This window comes from Rhynchophorus ferrugineus, unplaced genomic scaffold (assembly GCF_030347505.1).
Source record: "Rhynchophorus ferrugineus isolate W39M unplaced genomic scaffold, kcgeb_rfMv2 rfM2, whole genome shotgun sequence".
Classification (NCBI taxonomy): Eukaryota; Metazoa; Arthropoda; class Insecta; order Coleoptera; family Curculionidae; genus Rhynchophorus; species Rhynchophorus ferrugineus.
Genome location: NW_027472581.1, coordinates 62,974,870 through 62,998,597, shown reverse-complemented (window position 1 = coordinate 62,998,597; position 23,728 = coordinate 62,974,870). Strand labels below are relative to the sequence as shown.

General features: G+C 30.4%; 1 protein-coding gene across 3 annotated transcripts; it reads right to left on the bottom strand.

Annotated features, from left to right (window-relative positions):
- Nucleotides 1-626: 626 nt before the first annotated feature.
- Nucleotides 627-23,672, bottom strand: Lrrk (Leucine-rich repeat kinase). 3 transcript variants are annotated; one of them, XM_076394314.1, is made up of 30 exons: nt 23,463-23,672; nt 23,186-23,383; nt 22,968-23,133; nt 19,201-19,360; nt 18,916-19,081; nt 18,747-18,862; nt 18,512-18,680; nt 18,335-18,457; nt 14,377-14,748; nt 13,678-14,325; nt 13,460-13,623; nt 12,711-13,096; nt 11,754-11,938; nt 11,547-11,685; nt 10,937-11,211; nt 9,874-10,046; nt 8,785-9,149; nt 8,466-8,690; nt 8,044-8,387; nt 6,610-6,742; nt 6,226-6,556; nt 5,091-5,751; nt 4,576-5,034; nt 4,380-4,521; nt 4,094-4,326; nt 3,833-4,028; nt 3,592-3,778; nt 3,223-3,471; nt 2,861-3,167; nt 627-1,754 (listed from the first exon to the last, which is right to left on the bottom strand). In XM_076394314.1, the coding sequence occupies exons 1-30, from the start codon at nt 23,514-23,516 to the stop codon at nt 1,398-1,400; spliced, it is 7,683 nt and encodes a 2,560-aa protein (XP_076250429.1). In that variant the 5' UTR covers nt 23,517-23,672; the 3' UTR covers nt 627-1,397. The 3 variants fall into 3 exon arrangements, with proteins under 3 accessions (XP_076250429.1, XP_076250430.1, XP_076250431.1); XM_076394315.1 differs by having other exon boundaries at nt 23,186-23,402; nt 23,463-23,646; XM_076394316.1 differs by lacking the exons at nt 22,968-23,133; nt 23,186-23,383; nt 23,463-23,672 and adding an exon at nt 21,006-21,267.
- Nucleotides 23,673-23,728: the final 56 nt, after the last annotated feature.

The following is a 23,728-nucleotide window of genomic DNA, read 5'->3' as shown; positions in this document are numbered from 1 at the left end:
TTATTAGTGGATTAATTGGAAGTTATTATTAGATATCATAGTATAACTGCAAAAATCAATTATCAAATCCATTTAAAACATGGCGTACTGCTACTACGAAATAGTACGAATATCGTTATTCTTCATCGGTACCTCTAAATTGAATCATTCTTGATGTGCATGATATGAAAAAGGTATAAATACATTTCAAGCTTTAAGAAAAAAACACAAAATCAGAGCTTTTCAATATCGTTTTCAAACTTTTATCTATATTCATGTCCAGGTATACCAGACTCACAATTAATATATATATATATATATATATATATATATATAGGTTTGAAAATGAAAAAAACCGACTTTAATTGATAAAAAAATTATTTAAAACAAATACATATTAGCAAAATTAACTTTTAATATCTCTCTTATGTTGTATTTTGCAATTTATATTTTATATAATATTATATATTATAACCAAAGGCATGATTTCGCGTCATTGGTTTCAAAGGCATGACAACGTCTGATATTTGAAACATCTAATTAAGAATCTAGAGCTAATTGAAAACATACCACCATTGTCTTTTTTAGGTTCTCAAAAATTTCTTTCATTGTGTCAAAATAATGGATATAAGGTTAAATAAAAATCATTTAAAAATAAAAACTCATTTATTATTTTTCTACAACAGAAAAAAAATCACAGTCCAAATAAAGAGACAGTCTAAAAAAGGTGTAACACTACACCAAAAATGTTTGAAACGTCAATGTCGTTCTACATTTTTGGTATTTATCGTCGCAATAATTCAATAAAATCTAAAAAGGAAATGCATTCTACCCATGCCAATTAAGTTTCACAACCAAATTTCAACAACTTATAAGAATGTTGAGTTGAGTGGAATGATAAAATACCATTATCACATGGTGAAATTCTTATAGATAAAACTGTTAAACTTTATAAATGTATTAAATGTCTGTAATTTATTATAAAAATTATTGTAATTAAAGTATTAATAAAATATCTCATAAAAATGAATTTTTGAAAATTTTTTCAGAAATTAGTACTTCAACATACACAGCCTTCAACTAACAAGAACCATTTAACGACACGTTAGTAAGATAATTCAATAAAAATCAGTATCAATCAATCAATAACTCATCAGTCAATATTAAGAAAAATAATCTAAGATCATATAAATTTTGCATAAAAAATACTGTAATTATGAATTTAGAAGAATTGAAAATAACTTACAACCAGATCAAATCTTCTATTCTTGGCTATCGTTATCAGTGACTTCTCAAATCAAGAAAGCAGCATAATACAATTCTTATCTCATAAATGTCAACCTAACATAACCTTCCTAATGCGAACAATAATCATTGCTCAAATAAAAACACAACCAATACAATCAGCAAGAACTTCCTCAAACTGCATTCCAATGTTCAGCCCTCCACAATAAAATAAACATATTAGGTTTGTTAACATATGTGGTATAATTATTCGATACCGGACTTTGTAATGGAGTTATAATGGGTAAGGTTACATCGGTATATCTTGACAATAAATTTCTGTATCCTCTTCCAATAGTTGCGATAAGAGGTGTATTGTCGTGGCTGCCATTATTACTTTTGGATAACGCGAGAGGAATAATCAGTTTAACCTCTTCCTCGTATGGACGAAATATCGTTGCAGGCCTCAAAGTATTTTTCTCTGCGATAATTACACAGCCCCAAGTAGTGCCGATGTAAATTTCATCATTTAATACCACTAAGCTTGACACCTGTAAGATATAAAATACTGAAATTAAAAATATATTCCTATGGTATATGGTAAACTTTTGTTATTTACATTTAATGCAAAATGAGCAAATTTAAGAGAAAGCAAACATTCTGGTCTAGAAATTTGGAAAAAACATTTTTAAAGTTCAGAAAGTTATAAGAATAAGCTTTCAACAGTACATAAAACTTCAAAATACGACTTTTATAACAACACTACCACTATCTAACACCTACCAGGCCAGCGATAATGGGATATATTTAACTCATGCAATTAACTCTATACATATTTGTTATATTAATATTGTACAATTAATTAATACGATCGAATACTAAAAAAACGGTCTGATGTAAAATAAAATGATTTTCAAGTAAAATAAAAGTTTTTGTTTTAAACCCTTCACGTTTCAGAACTTACTTAAAAACTCAAAGGCTTTTGCTCCAAAGCATATATACCCTGGGATACAAGTAATTGAAATAGCTAATTATTCAGTTATTCGTTTTTACTAAGTTTTAAGATTATGAACAACCACAGGTATCACCATTAGTAGTGAACCATGGCATTTGCTGCCAGATGCAACAAAACTCGAATTGACTGTTCAGAACTGCAAGCCTCTGCTGCTTCTAAAGAAGATAGAACGGCTCGTTTAGCTGAAAGAATTTCAAAAATGTAGATTTTTCTTCAGCTATTTATTTCATTTTAATCAAGGTAATATCTTAAATTATACTTAAAGGTTTACTTGAAATTTACGAAGAATTTTCTGTACCTTTTAAATATGGAAGCACGGATTTTGGAGAATTTTCCAAAACCCATACAGTAACGATGTCTTTAGTAACAAATTATTTTTCTTTATTTTATTTCAGAATAGCACATGAGTTAGAAAGACGTTAAGCAGAATGAACCCACTTTTTTAACCCACTTCACTAGCCTTACTCTCTTCTAGTTTGAATGAGGTAAATTTTCATATATTTTTGAAACTAATAAAAAATTTTAATAATAAATTTTCATATATTTTGTTTTTAATTTATTTTATCCTATATTTACTTATAAAACCGCCTAACAATGTAGGTCTCTAAACCAGAATGTCCTCTTAAGTAACTAATATATTACCTGACAATTTGTGGGGCTTAAATGTTCTTCTATAGCGATCGACTTTAGACTTTCAGAACAAGGTACCAACTTGGAGCAATCTAATTTGTTAACTATGCTTCTTGACTTTACATCCCATTGATACACCACACAACCTGGTCTAACATATGACCATACATTATCATCAACTGAAACTAAATTCATCACATCAACAATATCAATAACAGGTTGATAATGATTTAACACATCATGACCAGCAACAACTTGGTCTTTTATGGTATAAATCGTGATTTGGCCATTGCTGCCTCCACACCATAACTCACAAATTCTATAAAATAATTAATGTCACTTTACAATAGAGCTTTAAGTAATTAAATTCTTACCTCTCTTGATCTTTAAAAATAGCGCACATGCAATTAATCCCGGAATTTAGTCCTAACTCAGTCATTACAAATGTTCCCTCAGCGGCAGTCGGTGTTACGGGTCGTTGTTCAGAATTCACTAAGAATAATCTACCATTCGACAACGCACAAGCTACTCGTTTCAGCGGCGCAAGATAGAGTAGAGCTTGAACAGACGTGTTCGGTTCTGTTTCTAGCGAATAGAAAAATAATTTTCGACCATCGCTTGATCTAAAAATATATCCCCGTTCAGTACCAAATGTCAATATAAAAACTTACATATAAAGAACCAAGGTAATAAAAGTACGGAGTGTTTTTTTAATCATAACATGCTTTTATTTGAAGACTTACGAATAGGCATGAATTGTACCAGAACAATCCCCAATCCATACAGTCTCACCAACTGTACATGTGGCTGATGGTCTTATAGGTAATGTCATAGTGTGGTATTGTAGCCATCCGCGATCCGCAGCCAACAATAAATCAACACGCGAATTTTCACACATTAGCCACATCTCCGATCCTGATAAACCATCATCTACAAAAATAGGATAGTAAAAACAGAAAAGGACAATAATTAAATTATAAATACCCGTAATATAAGTTAATGCGGCACTTGAAGCTGCAACAACTGATGCTGGATGTTTTAAGGAAACTACATCGCACAAATGAGTAAATTCGGGAGCACTAGCAATTGATACTATTTGACTAGCTGAAGGCCGATCTTTTGGCTGTTGCGACCAGCAAAGTACCATTAAATCAAGAAAGTAGCTTGGGTATAAAGTTTCCTAAAATAAGTAATTATATTATAATATTTTCATCTTCTCCACTTTTTTATAATATATGCTCTTACCCTATAAGTCAAAGGAGGCCTACCGCCTTCCAATATACACTCCTTCACTGACTCATGTCCTTCAAATGGTTGATGTAAAGTTAGGAGTTCATAGATGAACATGCCAAACGAGAAACAATCAACCTTTTCCGTGTATTCTTCCTCTCCATTGTATCTCATTATTTCTGGTGCCATAAAACCTTCCGTACCTCCGAAGCCTTTCGTACCCGATGGCAAAGTCAAACGACTTATTCCTATAATTTTGACATATACATTATTAAAAAATTATCGATTTTTAAAAAATTACCATAATCTGCGACTTTGATGTGCACGCCATGATTCGGGTGGTCAACAAATGGAGGTGGCATTTCCCAAACAAGAACATTCTCAGATTTTAAATCTCTGTAAATTATGTGTTGCCTATGCAAATATTCAACAGCTTTAGCTACCTGAAAAAATTCAATATTTTATCTAGAATGTATTTTAAAATAATATTAAATTACCTGTAATATTACAGCTTGCATTGTGTAGGGTCCAACCTTAGCACCAGATCGTCTATAATGACGCAACACTAAATCTAGTGCTCCTTGCGGAGCCAAATCTAAAACCAAAGCTAAAGGCGATGTACATACACCCACAAATGGAACTATATTCGGATGTCGCAAACTTAGTAATATATTCAGCTCCTGTCGAGCAGTACAGTATGCTTTACATGCATACTGCAGAGGGTCGCGATCCCACTTCCCCTGCGCCGCTTTATATGCCATAACTGCGGACTGTCGAGCATTTGAACCAGGCTGAACTGGTTGCAGCATCTTCATTGCAACATCAATCATATTATTAGATCCTCGAACTTTGCAAGTTCCTCTGAAAACGAACCCAAATGCACCTCGGCCCAAGAGACGTCCTTTTTTAATATTCTCAGGCCTAATTATATAGCGATCACCCAAATCTAGAAACATCTGCAATAAAACAATATTTAACACAAATGAAAATATTAATTGTAATCATATGTTACAGTATCCGGTGCAATCCTAGATAACTTAATATCACCATGTAGAGGACATGTTACAAACTTATCATTGTAAGAAGCCAGAATGCATTCCTCTACCATCCATGAATAATATAATGAATTCTTCAATGCCTGATCTTCAGCTTGTATGGTAGGATTACCTTCCATCGAGACATTACGACTAGATACGCTTGAGTCTGGATCCACTCCACTGTCACACTCCGATGTATATGACTCCTGTGATTTTCTAATTTTATAAAAATCTTGATTCTGATAATTAGATTCTTGGTCCCTATGAACAAGATCCTGACTTTGGGTAGCAGTATCAGGATTATCCTGATGACTTTGCCCAAGACATTGCGGGCATGGAATTAAACGTGTTACTAAGAACTTTCCTTCAGAAGTGTGAACAAATCGTGTGCCTAAGGTAGGATACCAATCCTCTAAAAGGATATCAATATGGTCTACAGCCAAAGCTAATAACTGAGCTGTAGACTCTTGAGTGCATTCAATAACAAGTTCATCCTTTATTTTAAACTGGCTAATATCAGCAGCTTCTGAAAGTTGCGGCTTAACTACCAGAGAATCGACGGGAAAATAAATTTCCAAAATAGATGAATTTTGTAGATCAACATCACACCATATTCCATCTTGCTTAATTTTAAACCTAAAATAAATAATGAATGTTAAATTCATATACCCAAAAAGCAAATTTATTTATAATACAAATAAGTGTTTATTATACGTATGGTCAAAATCAAGTGAAGCTTCTATATATAGACAACATATTGAGATATGTGAGTGTCAAACATCTACTATAAGACAATGATCATTTTAGTACAAAAGGTTTTGTCAAAGTTTCCGCGATAAACAAAGCGCGATAGGAACATACTAAAAAATGTTTATACTGCCTTTTTATCAATTTACCATTGGACTATTTCATATAATTACTAGTGAACCCAACATACGTTTCCCTGCCCGAACAATACCTTTTTGTTTAAGTTTACTAATTTATATTGACAATAAAACAAATACTATAAGATGATCACAATAACAATCAATTAGTGATGTTGATCGGGTCCGATTCTAAATCTGTACCACTCTGAATAACAATAAACAGATATATAAACTATCAACTCACTTTAACTGCCTATAATGTGCTGCACTGTTATGTAAAACCTCCTTCATTCTAAACAAAGTTATATCGCCATATTTAAGTTGCAATCCAGTTTGCCACAATATCCATTCTGCCTTTAAATCTAAACATTTGGCTAAATTAATATCCTGAGCTACATCTTTGGGTAATACAAAGAATGACCTAATAATATCTACAATTGTATCATCCGCCAAAATCCGTGAAATAAGTCTTGACCAAAACCCAGACGGAAAATACGACATCAGCAATAGCCTTGTCATGGATTTATCAGTATACCGAGACATTACTTCATAATATATTTCTTCAATTGGTGCAACTACAATAAAGATAGTAACAAATAAAGTAAATATTTAGTATGATACTAATTACCAATATTTTGACTTGAACTACTTGGCATCGACATTTGAAATCCCTGAGCACCACCTTCTTTATATAGAATAGATTTTGGAGAAACCGTTAATTTTTTGCTTCTTACGGCCCAACCTCTGGACCTCAGTGGTACCTATGTTAAAAAATAAAATGTTTTATAAAAATCCTTACATACTAGCACATACAAATACTAGTAGTGTCAATTAGTTTTGAGGTATTAATAATAGTGCTTACCAAATATGTATGTACTGTATTCACATTAAATATATTCATAATAAAATTCTATCATTAGGCTATACATTTGATTTTGTAATATTACAATAGTAAATTAAATATTTATAACATATTTTTCTCAACTTTAAAGACACAAGATTTTGGCTGTGAGAAGTATTATTATAATTATAAAATTATAAAAAAATTAATATAAAAAATTAATTTAAAATTAATACAGCTAACCTAAAGCAAGAGGGTTGACAAGCTGAAACGGAACAAATGATCATGGAAGAACGCTATCAATAAAAATGAATGCCCCATAAACCAAGGATCTAAACCAACTTAATACGGACGAATACATGTTCGCAACCTTTTATCGTCAATACACTGATGTCAAATTATCATGGCAAGTTACATGATTGAGCAGGCAAATATTATGACAGGTATCTACAAAAAGTTACTGTTAGATGCGGATTTTTATCCAACAACATTGAATCGTCCTTTTTCCTCCCGTCAATTAGATGCGCTATAAAACGATTATATTTTTTTAACCCGAATTAATAAGACTATCACCATTCGACGCGACATGCGACTTTAACAAAACGGCAATACGTATCACATAGTAGATCCCACAATTTTGTATAAACGATTATATGGTTATCTCTCGCAGGGGTAGCAGGAATTAGCTACCAAGATCGTGCAATCTCACGCATGAGGCAAACTTATAACAATTTGGTCCAGGTTACCATTAGAAGCCGTAACAGTCGTTCGGACGATGTTATGTTATAGTTCACCCATAATGGCAAACATGGACTTTTCATATGTGGACATAAAAAATGAAATGTGTTCAATTGTGTTAAAAAATCAATGAAATGAAATCAATTTATGAACTAATGACCTATATGGAAACACACACCTACTCCAATTGATCTCAAATGATCTCAGGTCCAGAAGAGCAGTACCACTTTTACTAAAATACCCAAAAATCAAGCTTTAGAATATTTTTGACAACTTCAAAAGACATGTTGTTTTACGAAGTAGTTTTCAAATGCCACCAAAAAGATGACAAATACATTAATAATGTACACAATAAAATCCTAATAAATATATTCAAGATCCTCTAAATGAATTAACAATTCTTATATTTTCTCCAAATATTAAATAGATAAACTATCTATAATTATTAGGAAACATTTATTTTTAATAGTCAATAATAATTACCTTAACTTTAACCAGTGGCTGTACCGCTTGTCCAGGATACATTTGTGCTATAATCATATCTTCTTCTGAAGGTAATAAGGAGGGTATCAATAATGTCCGTGAATCCCATGTCAGTGCAACTTCGAACTTATTCAAGAGATTAACCACATAACCTCTTGTGTCGATTGGGCCTATATTACTAGCTTTAAAAACATGCTTAAGATCATCCAACTTCATCACCCCCGTTCGAGCGAAAGGATTTATTTCTCTTATGGTAACAACATGAGCTAACATGTCACATAGCCACTGAGGATCAAGGAAATATAAATCTTTTAAAGTGGCATCATCATAATGAAGTAATACACCTAAATCATTTTTAAAATTATTAATATTAAGTATTAAAAATAAAAAAAAATAATTCACAGTGCTGAAAAATAATTTACCATTATCATGTAGAAACAAAGTAGCTTGATGTAACTCAGCCCAATCTCTGAAAGTTTTATTATATCTCTGTTGCATTTCTGATATGACTAACGATTTATATTGTTCAGAAGTTAATACTGGATCTAACCCATTTAATCTTCTTTCTGTAGCTATATAATTAACAACATCTTCTAAAGCTAAATAAGTAGCAGGTACCTTTTGTTCTAATAATAATTCTTTGCTTCCTGAAATCAAATATATAATATATTATTCTCCATGTTTTTAATTTAAAAAGTGATAAAAACAACGCAAAAAAACAATATATAAATTACCTCTTACCTGGAGGCTTCAAACTGAATACTGTGTCGTAAATTAAATTGCACAATAATTTAATGTTATGCTTGGTTTTACAACTAATTTCAATAGTATCTAACACTCTTGGCAAACCACACTTTTCTGCATCTACTACGTTTATAAATCTATCCCTGATAATTTGCTGGTACTCTTCAGATATGTTGGGATTGAACTCTTGAACTACATCATAATGCGTACCCACTATTATTACAGGCGAATTTGGTGCTCGTGCTTGTATATTGACCAACCACTGTAATATTTCATTTATTCCACGATGTCCATCAGTTATTCGCCAGACTACCAAATAGAGACTCCTCTTCGACAAAAAATATTGGTGTGTAGCATAATACCTGTAAAAACGCATATATAAGTATAAATATATTCTGTATCACTATAACTACTGTTAATTGTTTTGCATGATGGTTTTGTAAATTCAACGACTTCAATTGTATACATACTTTTCTGTTATTCTTCTTTGTCTCTATTAAAAAAAAATCACAAATTTTGAATTCCATGTCAAAGAGATGCATGAATGAATACACATTTTTGATTGTTTTTATAAAAATAGAACTACACCATACAGACCATGCGACATGAAGTCCAACGTTGTTATATTGAAAAAGTACTAGTCACAAACGCTTATCGCTTTGCTACTTCAATCGTTATACACCTTTTCTCAATGGTTGATTCAAATTATCTCATTCAATTTTAATCAATAACTAAAGCATAAATGTTTCAAAATCAACATTAATAAAACGTCACAACCTGTATTATATGTTTTTATTGATGCAGCATATTCTCCAAAAACACTCGATAATTTAAGTTAACAAAAAAAGTTGGAAGTAAATAAACCGTAAACAAACTCAAAACTGTTTTAAATTAAAAACAATTATTCTTGATGGTGTTTTATTCTATCGTCATGATCATTACATAATTTATTTTTAACCCTTCAAAAATAATTTACAATATCAGAGAAAACCAATTATACTACCTTTTGTGTTCAAAATTAAAAACCTCATTTATTTTAGACATTTTGTAAAAGCAAAAATTAACAACAAAATAAGAAAAACTTACTCTTTTTGTCCTCCAAAATCCCACGTTCTAAATACAACAGGTCCATGTGTGGATTGATTTCTAATTTTTTTCTCATACACCCAGTCGCCAATATCTACACCTACTGTGGACATATTAGTACCTCGGGATGTTTTTACATTAATATTTTTATTTCCCATTCTTTTAGCCCAATGCTAAAAATAATACCAAGTTATGTAATTGTATCAATCTTCTTTCAAGATTTCTTGGGAAAAACTTTTTACAAATGGTATTAATGTATTAAAAAATTGTTTTGTTATATTCCATTTTGCCAATTGCGAAACTTTGATATTCCATAAGAAATGCAGTTTTACCAAGTATGGTTACTTGTGTTAACTGGAATTGTTGTTTCTTATCAGATTTTAAGTCTTACTTATGGACCATCACAATTATAAACTAACATAAAAAAAAGTGTAATTTATGCTCACGCAAAATTCAATCGTGCGATTATCACAACAGTAGTAAATTGCGGCATAACCGGGAATATTTATTAAATAACCTGTATCTATACAGATGGTAGTCCATAGCGTATTTAAATAAATACTAGAATTAAATTATGGAAAACTGTTAAAAAAATTGTATCCCATAAATCAAAATTCCATTAGACCAACAAAATAATTCTACTGAAGGCCTTTTAAGTTGGGCCTCCTCTATTCATAAGAGAACTTTATTAATGTTAATGAACTTAAAAAACTGAACATTAATTTAAAAAGGCCAGTAATCTAAATTTAAGAAAAAGTAGTGGTATAATTATAAAAATCCAATTACTTTCTGTAGTTCAAAAAAATATATAATATATAATAAATATATTTAATTTAATATTTAGAATAATTTCTAAGTATAAAAACGTTACATTAATTTAACACCACTTTAATGCGTTAAACTAATTTAATAATTTTAAATATTAACTCATTCAATATTATATAACCTTCATATCACATTGTTTATAATATTAAACCGCTAATGTATGCACATCCTTTCGTAGACGAACCAAACAAATAATACGCAAAACAAAACATAATCCGACCTAACCTCACTTACTTACTTCATGACGCTTTTTTATTGTTTGTCTGCCTTCTTGACGTAGCTGCTCCAACAAACTTGTTTTTCCTATACCCTGTATACCGACAATCATCAATTTCATCCTAGCATAAGGTTTTGCATCTTCCAGTACGGATTTAAGATACCCAATTATATCCATCGTTTTATATTTTTTACTCTCGATCATAAACTTTAGCGGATCTTGTAGCGAGCAACCTCGTGTATTTAAATTCCACAGGCGCGATAACAATCCCATTTGTGGTGGGAGCTCGTTGATATCTATAAATAGAAAAGCAGATCATTCGGTGGCGCGAATCTTGAAAGCACGTTTAATATTAGAAAGCGCTCGCGGATCTCAAATAATCCGCCGAAATAAACTAATTATAAAGTTTCGTTGGTTTATAAATTATCGACTTTATATAACTATATTACAATAATTATCAATATTATCATAGAAATTGTAAATGTTTGATACACAACATATTTCCACAAATATTTTTTGACAGATTTTTAAAGATGAGTAATTATTTAAAGTGTTAACTGTAATTAAAAAACAAAAGGCAATTTTATTTAAACTATTTAACACTATAATGTTATGATTTATATTTACTCACCTAAATTTCCACTTATATTAAGGACGGATAAATTCGTAAGTTCGTAAATATTACTAGGGATTTCCTTAATGTTATTATTACTAATATCCAGCATGGACAAATTTGGAAATATTAACCTAGCTTTACCCGTTTGGGGATTCTGAAAGGAAGGCAATAAATATGTATGTAATGACGTTTCTGAAGAATCATATTTTGTAAAAAGCTTACCCGTTCTGATTCATCATCTTCTGTGCTACTCATATCACCATCATCATCAGTACTAAGCTGAATTCGACTTAGCCGATTATCCGCTAAAATTAATGTCCGCAAATTATCCAGTCTTAAATGTCGCCTATGAACACAAACTGAATGTAGTACTGTATGTCTAACTGATCTAGAGGAGTGTCGCCTCACTATAAAATATTTGCTATTACTATAATTATATTAAATAAAAATAAGAAAAATGTACTTTAGTTTCTATCATGTCATATGCATTCCAGAGATGGCGATGTAAAATATGTCAAAAAACAAACTTTTTTCTATATATTCTGGTTTCCCTGATGTAGTGAAAAGAATGATAAAAATTATTCTGTTTATAGTGTTATATATGTATGTATTTATAGTGTAATGAAATGTTAAAGACAACATACAAAAATTTGATCACATGTAGGTGCTCAATCTATTTTAAGGCCTTATAGCTTTTCCATCTGAAGAAATAAATAGCAAAAATGGTTTATCGACTCCCGAACACGCAACATACAATTGACTTTTTGTTTTAATAATTGCCATTGCGAATGCAAGTTAACCGGTTAATGTTTTGTCATCTGTTTTCTGTGTCACTCTGAACTTCTTAATTTTTTTTTGTTTATAGAAACCTTATCCTGACAATAACGAATATCACAAAAAAAAACAATTATCCAATTTGGTGCGGTGATTCTGAAGTTATGCCGGCGCATGTTCGGTGATTCATTTTTATTTATATAGATTTAATTTACTAAATATGAAAGGTAACATTTTTACATAACTTTATTATGTCACTCTCTATCTCATCAGTTTATTGTTCATTCTGTCAGTCATCGCAATTTTAGAAATAGATGATTAATCTAATTAACTAATAAATAATTCATAATGAAAAATCCTACAGAATTAAAAATTTAATGCAATTCATGTTTTAATCATAAATACCTCCAACTTCAGCTAATTTTCCTCTAAAAGCAGTGTTATCCATGTAACAAGCCAAATTAGCCAATTCCATGTTATCCTGTGCTTCCACTTGAGGCAAACTAGGCCAAACTGTAATTTGATTATGACTCAAGTCTAATTGTTTCAGAGAGCTAGGATAACTTGTTATATGTGACATCGACCTCAAAGTATTAAAAGCCATATTTAATCTTGTTAAATTAACAGCCAAACATGGTAAAACCACGGGAATACTAGTGAACAAATTATGAGCAAGATTGAGTGCTGATAGCTGTGAACACTTTTCCAACGCGGATTCATCACTATGCAAGATTTGTTCAGTCACTTCAACATTCTTACTCCAAATATGATGTCGATTCAAGTCCAACTGTCTAAAATAATATGAGAATAAAATAACTACCAAACAATCAATTTAATATAATAGACGAATAGAAGACAAAAAAGTATTTACATTTTGAATGTAATCAATAATGTGAAATTAATAATACAATGCTCTTAAAAGGCTTTAAATGCAAATGAATAATAAGTATATGATGATATAAATAAAATGTATAGTATATAAAAAAATTTATATAGTTATTTGATTAACTATTGTTATTCATATAAGATATACAGCTAAATAGTTAAATATAATTTTATTATAAAAGTTTCAATATATTTCATTCAATTTTTTAAGTTCTTAAAAATATTAATTAATTTGAATATGCTAATAAAATAAGTTAAATGGTACTTACAAATACGACCTTTCCTTTTTCCTGTATCTTACGGCATGAACTGAATCATCGTTTCCAATAATTTTGTCAAATTCTGTAAATTCATTTTCAGAGTCATTCTCGGCAAAACTGGATAAATGGCTATCGCTTGAACTAATACTCATTTTATCTAAATCATCTTTCAACTAAAATTATGAGAATAAGACTCTAGTTAAGATATGAACCAGGAACAATCTTACCTCCCTGGGAGAACATGGCAATTCCTTTAGTAAATTAAAGGAGGCATTTAGTTCTTTTAGTTTAGGGGCAAGCCACATTTCGTAGGGTAACTGTTGCAACTTATTATTTGAAACTACTAACGTGACTAAATTCGGTAATCGGAATATGGCCTCTGGTATTTGATCCAATCGATTATCCTGTAAATACAGTTCCTCCAATACAACACAAGAATAATTCAAATTTTCTAAATGAGACATTCTTTTTTTAAAGTTTTTCTTTGAAGGTGAAGGTTCCGGAAGAGGTAGTTTTTCAATTTTGTTTTGCGATACGTTCAGATATTTCAAGCTTTGTAAATAAAAAACCGCCAATGGAAGTGATGTTAAACTATTACTCGAAATATCGAGCCTCGTAATAGAAAACAAAGCGATATCATAGCTCTTTGGGTTTTGTTTCAGCTTAGGGTTCAAATTTAAAGCGGCATCGACCAACCAGTGTTTCTTAATTTCAGACAATTGGCATCTCTGATTATGCCAATTTATCATAGTGGGTGTGTTTGGAAATAGGTTTGAATACGTCAAGCTCGACACGGAGGAAAATATAGTTAAATGCGAGTTAATATTATCAGTCATAGATTTCTTATTTATTTTGAATTCTGGATCTGGATGAGCCTAAAAAAGTCTTCCCTTTATAATTACCAAGTAAGTCATGTCCAAAATTACCTTTGTGGATAGGAGTTTAGCAATGAGAGTTTCATCCTTATTAGCAACTGCAACAAACAGAGCCTTACATTCATCATCTCGAGCGCCACGTCTTAATAACAAGTCGACTATCGGAACATCACGGTTTTTGCATGCCTCCACCAAACCTGATGAAGAGTAGCTTGTGTCTTCTTCTGTAGAAGAACAACAAACTTCGTCGCTTATATCGTGATATCTTTTAATAGCAGCATTAGGACCAGCTCCGGCATTAAGAAGAGCAAGTGTTATATCATAATGTCTGCCTTTTATAGCCGCGTGTAGAGCAGTTTCCGTGTTATTATTACAATACATGTCAATTCTTAGCGGACATATAGCTTTTGTATTTCCATCGAACTAAAACAATACATAAATATATGTTAAATAAGGTACATGAGTCAGTAAAAAAATTATTGAATTAACTGAATTTAATAAAATAATTATTTAAAAACCAATTAAATTAAAAGCTTTATCTTAAATAAAATAAAATACAAAATTAGGATGAACATAAAATGATTGAAAATGATTGATTATGATTAAAAATTTACTAATAATTATTAATTGTATTGATTTGTAATGTTTCATAAAATGTTATATCAATTCAACCTATGATGACAATAATTAGTAAAATTTTACAATTACATTAAAATTTGTCATAATAATTAGTTAATATACTAAGAACAGAACAATAATTATTATATTGATGTTTAATCGTTGATGGTTAATAATAATTATGTTGGAGCTTGTTATTGGAAAAACATTTACCAGTTTATCAAAGTGGTAACAGCAAAATTTTAAAATACAGTAATTTGTGAAAAAATACTAATTTTTAAAATTTTACGATAGAAAGACCTCATACTTGTAGTACAAACACAAGCACTGTAAAACCGTTTCCATAGTTAAATAGATGAAACAAATTTGTAAACCATATAAAAAAATCGAAGATATGATTAAATACCTATTTTCACAATTACAAAAATAACATAAAAATATATAGAGAATAGATTTTGTTAATGCATCATTAATCAAGACACAAAGTTGAGAACAGTTAGATACAAATTTGGGACTTTGAAATTCAAACTGGGCGACATTTAGAGTAAATCACTTAGAACAAAGCCCACACCATGCATCAATATAGTGGACGAAAACACATCTGGACAATAGATCCGTCGCCGTCAACTTCAAGAAAGAGAATTCCACAAAGTAATATGTCATGAAGATAAATAGAGTTTCATAAATAAAAAACCATATAATATAAAAAATAAAAACAAAGATAAATGTAAAAAAAAACTTTTAATTCGCCTTAAAAACCACCCTATTTTAAGGAAAAAAAGGCTACCTGTCGGTACAAACCATAATGTCAATCCAAACTAATTCTAATGTAAACAAAACCCTTCTATAGTAAATACATCGCTCGTTACAACACAGTGGCAGACAAAGACTTTTTATTTGTTGGTCTCGTCAGTCTGCCTTTGATGGCTTTCTGAACTCCACTATTTTTACCCAAATTTCCAGGGTATATGGAATGATTTCCAAAGTTTTGCGGTTGCAATGACGCGTTTCAAAGCTATTCCAATAGTTTGTTAGGATACTTTAAGCAACTTCAAATCATCTTTGGTAATCTTACAGCCTGAAGTGTGATGCTCTTATCCGAACCCCAGAAAATTATGTTAACAAATGTTTTCAGTAACTGCAAAAAGATTGGCAATCCAACATCAATAGCTCTTCTTTTCCTGATAAGTATGTTGATTCTGGTTAACTTAATGATTTTAAAAGAGATAAGCCTTATAGTATAACCGGAGTTCAAGAGACAAAAGCTCCCATGTAAGCTCCCATTAATAATTTTTTTAGGAATAAATATTCAGAGGGCCAGTGTATACACTTGAAAGCAGAGTGAAAATCAATTAAAACGACAATCTCAGGCTTCCCACATCTAATTTGTTTCTCCATAAACTGGCGAAGTGCGAAAATATCTGCTCTTCTCTTCGTGAACTCTTTGAAGTCTTATTTATATGATTTTGATAAATATTTTTTTCGATAATTGATAGGACATATACTTCGATAGTTTTTACAATGTTTACTATTTCTTTTTTTTCATTATTTGAGTTTAAATTTGGAATTGCATTCCTATTATTTCAAAAGAATAGTTTAATTTTGAATGATGTAAATCAACTTTTATATTTCATATATTTGATTTGATTGTAGAGAGAAATGGATTAATGACCCCTAAATATTTCTATCATATTTTCTCAATCAATCTTTATCAACTATTTAACTATGGCAATTGCTTTTTCCATTATTTGATTTCAAATTTGGAATTGTATTCCTATTATTTCAAAAGAACAGTATCATTTTGAATGATGTAAATCTACTTTTATATTTCATATATTTGATTTGATAGTAGAGAGGAATGGAGTAAAATGACCCCTAAATATGTCTATTGTATTTTCTCAATAAATCTTTATCAACTACTTAACTATGGCACCCTTTTTAAATAAAATGATTAGATTTATCGTTAATCATGAATATTTTAAAATAACGATTCGTTGAAACTTCAATGAAAGAGGTAACATTCATGAAACTTCGACAAAAATCGAGAATTCACAAACATCGACAGACTTCGAGGCGAGAGAAAATCGAAAAAGTTTAGATAGAAGTTGCCAAGATAACATAAATGCAGTCAAAATTATTTTACTATTTATTAATGAAAACGTTGATATTTTTCCCTTACACTAAGATATAATATTGAAAAATAGAGTTCCTACATGCTGCTATATTAAAGTTATATATATATATATATATATATATATATATATATATATATATATATATATGTGAACAGCCATTAGTCGCTGGAAGCCAGATCTGGCGAATAAGGTGGTCGTGGGAGCAATTCGAAGTTCAATTCATATTGTTTTGCCATTCTTTTGGTTGACCTGTGACACGATGCGTTTTCTTGATGAAACAATTTTTGTTTTGCTCCAATACCGCTATATAATATTCACTATTGATGGAATTTCCCTTCTCAAGATAGTCGATGAATATTACACCACGCACATTTACACACATTACGGTTGTGTTTTCGCGCACTTTGAACGAGGTTCATCAGTTACTATCCACTCAGATGACGATCGCTTTGATTCCGGAGTGAAGTGATGGATCCATATTTCATCCATTGTCACATATCAACGTAAATTCAGGTTTGTTACGTTTACCAAACCAAACACTCCTCAGAATCATCAACACGTTCTTATTTTTGGTGAACATTGAGCAAACACGGCACCCACTTTGAATAGAGCTTTCTCATAGTCAAATGCTCATGCAATATAAAAGCAATACATTCTTTTGATATCTTCACGATATTAGCTAACTCACGCAACTTCACTTTTCCATCATTCGAAACGATTTTGTGGATTTTATTGGTGTTTTCGTCCACCTAGCATTACTGGTGTCTCGGTACTACCACGCTTGAAGTCAGTAAACTAACGTTTTATTGTTGTTTCTGATGGAGCCGAGTCCTTATAACACTTTTCAAGTCATTGCTTCGCTTGAACCTAGAGATTATTACATTTTTCCCATCAAAAAGGAATGTAAAGTGAGTCGTGTAGTGTCGAAAAGTAGTGTCACTCTTAGCACAATAATTTACAAACTTATGAGTAGAATATCATGAAATTTGAACAGCTTTCTTTTGAAGCTTAGTACTAACTGAAAAAGCGGTAAATGCAATTAAACTAGCACCATCTATATGATAGGCCCAGGACTTCTCAGCCCATGTTATATAAGCATAAAATCGGTACATTATTTTCAATGTCACAGTTAGAGCAGCAAAACCGGAACGTTAAAAACCAGCCGAATTAACTAGTTATGACTGAAACAGTCGATAGTAAAAAAATAGTCAATTACTAATCCAAGTCGACAATTCCTAACGCTAATTAAAACATACCTCAGCATCAAAAGAAGTATCTTTTGAAAGATGGAGCTTAGACATTATGTTCATGATGCCATCGGAAATTCGACGCTTACTTGGACTCAAAACCGTCTCAGACAATGGAGTCAGATCATCTTCCTACAGCAACATAAGATTTAGTATTAAATTGATCCGCGAATTCGGCCAACTTACCGAACTAACTGACTCAATTATTCTAGTGGCTTTTACTTTAAACTTCAGTATAGCTTCAACTAGTTTTTTATTACCCAGAAGTGAAGCAACATATAAAATATTTTGTCCCGTTGCGTCCCGTTCGTTCACGTCAAATGGCATGAAGTATTCCCACTGTTCAGTTGCGTCTCTAAATATTAAAAATTATATAATTATTAGTAGATCTTATATATAATTATAATAATTACACACGCACCTATATTTCTTTAGCAAGTGTGAAGGATACGGAAAATTAAACAACAATTCTAAAACTTGTACGTGTCCGTTTATACAAGCAGCATGGATTGGAAGCCATCTCTCAACAGTATGTTGCTAGAAAAAGCTTTTTTATATAAGACTACAGCAGCAGTATCGCAACAATTTACCTGTATAAGTTCAGGAAATTTATTTAGTAACATTTCAACGATTTCCTTGTGTCCTTGATAACATGCTATATACAACGGTGAGTACTTTGTGACAGAGTGGCATCGACCATCGGCACCAAAGTCCAAAAGAACTTTTACTATTTCGCGGTTACCAGCTTCACAGGCACTATAGAGAAAATGTAGGTTACATGGGAACTTAAATTAAAATTAAATCACAAATATTGAATTAGTATCAAACAATAAACGTATAAATACGTTTGCTAGATTTTGCTAAGTAATACTTACGAAAATAATAAAGTGTTAGCTCCGCTAGGTGCCATATTGACGATAAGCTCGGCATCCTTCTGCAGGGATGAGAGTAACTGCTGGACTGAAGCAGCATCTCCTTGGGAACACTCCAACCCAATAAGGGAATGTACGTCCAATCTGGCTTTTTCCTTTTCATCTGAAAGAAAATAGTCATGAAGAAACAAACTCCAATATCTTGAAAGCATTAGGGTCATCAACATTAAATAAACACCAACGAAGAAAGATATAAAGCGAGTTTCTAACACGCCATAACATAATAAATCCGTTTATTTTAAAAATACAAACAACAATGGAACTTTTAGCCAAGAAAAAAACAATTAGTAACAACCTTCAATAAAATTCACGCTTCATTTCTAAAAGGTTATTAACGAATGCAATTTATATGTAATTAAAAATGTTTTTTGAAACACTATGCAATAATTATTGACTGTAAAAATTCATTAAATCCCTACAAAACTACAACAATATTTTACGGTATACACTATGTATACCGTAAAACTGGCAGAATAAAAAATCAATATTTACACTTATTTTTGGGCTAATGTAACTAAAGTAATTATTTTTAGCAAAAACTATTTTCTATTATATATAACTATATAGCGCGGAATAATAAAATATATTTTTGAATGTATTTTTGATTTGATGAATTAATGTTATTTTCTCATTTAAAATAATTACATTCTACATATTCTGAATATGAGAAAGAGTATCAGGTCATTGAACCTAAAAGTAATCATTTCTCAGCTTTATAAAAACGTTATCTTTTATAAGTGACTTCATGGTACGGTTGTACGCTGGATCCCAGAAGTTGTGAATTTTCCTTCGACAACCCTAGTATTCGAATAATAACATTTAATTCCACTTAACACAGGCAGTCTGATTTGCACTATTTTGTCTCAGAACCTAAACCAACCAATCTAAAAAAATTGCTACGCTCTTCTGGTACGTAATTTTGATTTACACTTTATACTATTCAAGCTAAAAGCCGGAAAGAAATCAGCCGAAAAAAGTTGGAACATTCTGGTATTGAATAGTTTATATATTTTCAAGAGATAAAACAGTCACAGAGAAACTAAGTTTATAATCTATAAACATTTGACTTTTGAGAAATTATTAAAAAAAACTGACTCTTATATAAATAAGACCGTACTAGCACATTTTCTTGATGATTTTTGTCACCATCCACAAATACATATTTAGTAAAAATACACTTTTGACCTCGAAATATTTTCACTGCACTATCAAAATAATAAAAATATATCAGAATTAGTACAAACGTCATCTATCTAATATAATAAATAAATTGAAGTTTTATTATATTAGAATAAATAAATTTAAAATATTATAGACAATGTTGATATAAATATAAATACTTGCCATCGTTAATGTTAAAATCGATAAAATCATCACAAAAATATTCGGAAGCTTCAAAAGCTAAATCAGTAGCTGCACGACGCCTTTGCTTCTTTATATTAGCCATATTAATAAAATATTTTAAAAAATACCGACACTTCAAAAAAATAACATATAAAAATATGTGCTCAATCGTGTTACTTTATGTATATTTACACTATACTAAAATAAGGACGCATATTTCACCCCGGAAAGTCGCGTAGTGTCAGACCGCCCTGACAGCTGTTCCCTCAACCCTATACCATGGAAAAAATCAATAAGACAAATAGCCAAGGAAACTATGAACAGAATAATTTCGCATAATATGCGTTCGACTGTAAACTGCGGTTTATTTAGAAAAAAACACGTAATCCTACACTAGCACTTACGCTGTTCGTTTGGTGCATCTTTAATTTCCCACCTCGAACCAACTGTCGAAATTGAACTTCCTCTTTAACAGTAAAAATATTAAATAGGTTAGAATGATGAGCAGTAGTGTCGTAAAGCAACATCGGGCCAATGTTTTGTATGTAGTGCTCATATTCCCACACACGTGAAAAAGGACTCAGTCGGAATCATCTAAATTACGCTGATAAAAACACGTACACTATTTGATAGCGACACGTCGACAAGCAAGACGAGCAAGGGAGTGAGACGACGCTAGTTGAAAAACCCTATTATCAAAGAAATGAGCTTAAGCATACTGCCATAGAGCAAAGTTTATCAATAACAATGGTCGACTCCAGATTACCATGACCTTTCTTTGGAATTTGTTTTCCTCAAAATAGTAAAGATCAAGAAATATACGAGGTCATATGAAACATTTTAAACAAGATGTATTATAAACTCCGTTAAAGCTCAAATAGTGTATGTAGTCTTTCCAAAATAATCTGTTTTGAAAACAACACAAAAAATATTATTTTTATATCTTTGATGTCGTATATATTTTTTAAATATGTTGAAATATTTTTTACAAATAATTCTTAATAACTAAATGGAGAAAAGAAATAGAAGCCTTAACTAAATAGTAAAAAGCATGGAGTAAACAAATATATACAAATATATTTGTGCACTAACGTGAAAATATATTAGGGAAAGAATATTAAGAAACCAACTAATTAAAGAAAATATATAAAATTAATTATATTTGATTGGTTACAACAATACGTTTAATATTGTTTGTACATGAGTCACCTGGAAGAATTATAATCAAAAATAATTATATTATTAGTGAATTTAGTACAAAAAATAGTTTCTGAAAAAATTTCTTTTAAAAATAGTTTATATTTATTTTAAATGTTCAATAGGAGTTTGTAGTTTATTAGTCTCTATTTCCAATGTATCAATATGAATCAAAAATTAATAGGTGTTTAAAAAGTAATCAACGTTTTTTAATTGCATTTTGTTACACATATTTTAAAAAATCATAAGTCTTAAGAATGCATTTTTCCACTTTGAAAAGAATACACAGAAGTATCATTATTTAGTCAATTTTAATATATTTTTTAAATTTTAATAAGCCGCACGTGAAGTTGTTAACGTCTGTGGTACAACTACGGCGACTTCCGATAGCTAAATTTTGTTCTCTAGGTTAAAATTTATATCATATGAGAGATAAAAAAAAAGATGGGCCACAAAAGGCGCACTATTTCTAATGATTAAAAAAAAATCTTTAATCCTCATTTAATGTTTATGAATTGGGCCTTTCTTATACTATATATATATATATATATATATATATATATATATATATATATATATATATATATATATATATATATATATTTTTTTTTTTTTGAATGCAAGGAACTTTATTAAGGAAGAAGACAAATAAGTACAACAATTATCCAAAGAAAATAAAACAATTTTTCATTTGTCTATCAGTAGAATTGTTACGTGTAACGATGAAAAACAGAAACTGTGACAATGCCTAAAAAGAAACAGTTCTGTGGACTGTACATAATATATTCGTATTCAATTTTTACACCAAATCATTATAAATGAAAAAGTGTTTTGTCATATTATAATAATGACACCATATGACACTTTTAACACGTTAAATAATTAAAAGCTTAGAATCTAAGGTTTTACCTCGCTTATTATAACTTCTAGTTAAAATTTTAATAAGTCAAAATAAAGATTGCTTGTAAGGATTAAAAATCTTATTATGAAATAGCAAATACTTTTGTTTAAAGTTATGATGTTTAATATTTATGTATTTAAAATACTGAAATTACTTTTATTATTCCACCTAATACTATAAAAGATTTTGTTCTCATATATCTTCTTCATGTTTATCTTGAAAATATTTTTAATGTTTTAAATAATATAAATTTGTAATTTGTACATACCTGCAGCCAACTTTAATAATTCAACAATTTTTAAATGACCACACTTATCTGCAATATCAAGGGATGTTAAATTATTTACATCTTTCATTTGAGCATCAGCATTATGCTGCAATAGTACTTCTATATTATTAGAATGTCCATATTCAGCACATAAATGAAGTGGAGTCTAAAAATGAAAGTATTTTACATATTGCAGAAAAAGAATAACACTGCTTTACCTTATTTTCACCCCTAGGCCCACACTGTAAATTTGGATCTGCACCTGCATGTAGTAACATTTGTAAACACTTAGAATTCTCAGTAATAACCGCAGCATGCAAGGGAGTTCGTCCCCAACTATCTTGAGAATTAATAAAAGTTTCTTGTCCTCCTGCTAATAAATCTTGTAATAATTCGCTATTGTCCCACAAAGCAGCCTAAAAGTACATATAGTAGCTAAATTACGGTTACAACAAACTTAATAAACATTTCCAATTTAAAAACCAAATTATATACCTGGTGTAATAAGCGGCCTGGAAAATCTTCATCTTCTGGCGATGAATCCATCATTTAATTAACTGAATATACACCAAAAATTTAGTTCATGAATTTTCAATTACATGTAACAAAAATATGCTGCAATAATTAAGCACAACAAAATTAAAAATCTCCTTAAGATACCCCCTGTTGACAAAACAATACCGTTGAAAAAGATATTGACAGAACAAAGACAATATGATCGATAATCAGAAACGTCCGATAAAAAATAATTTAAATAAAAC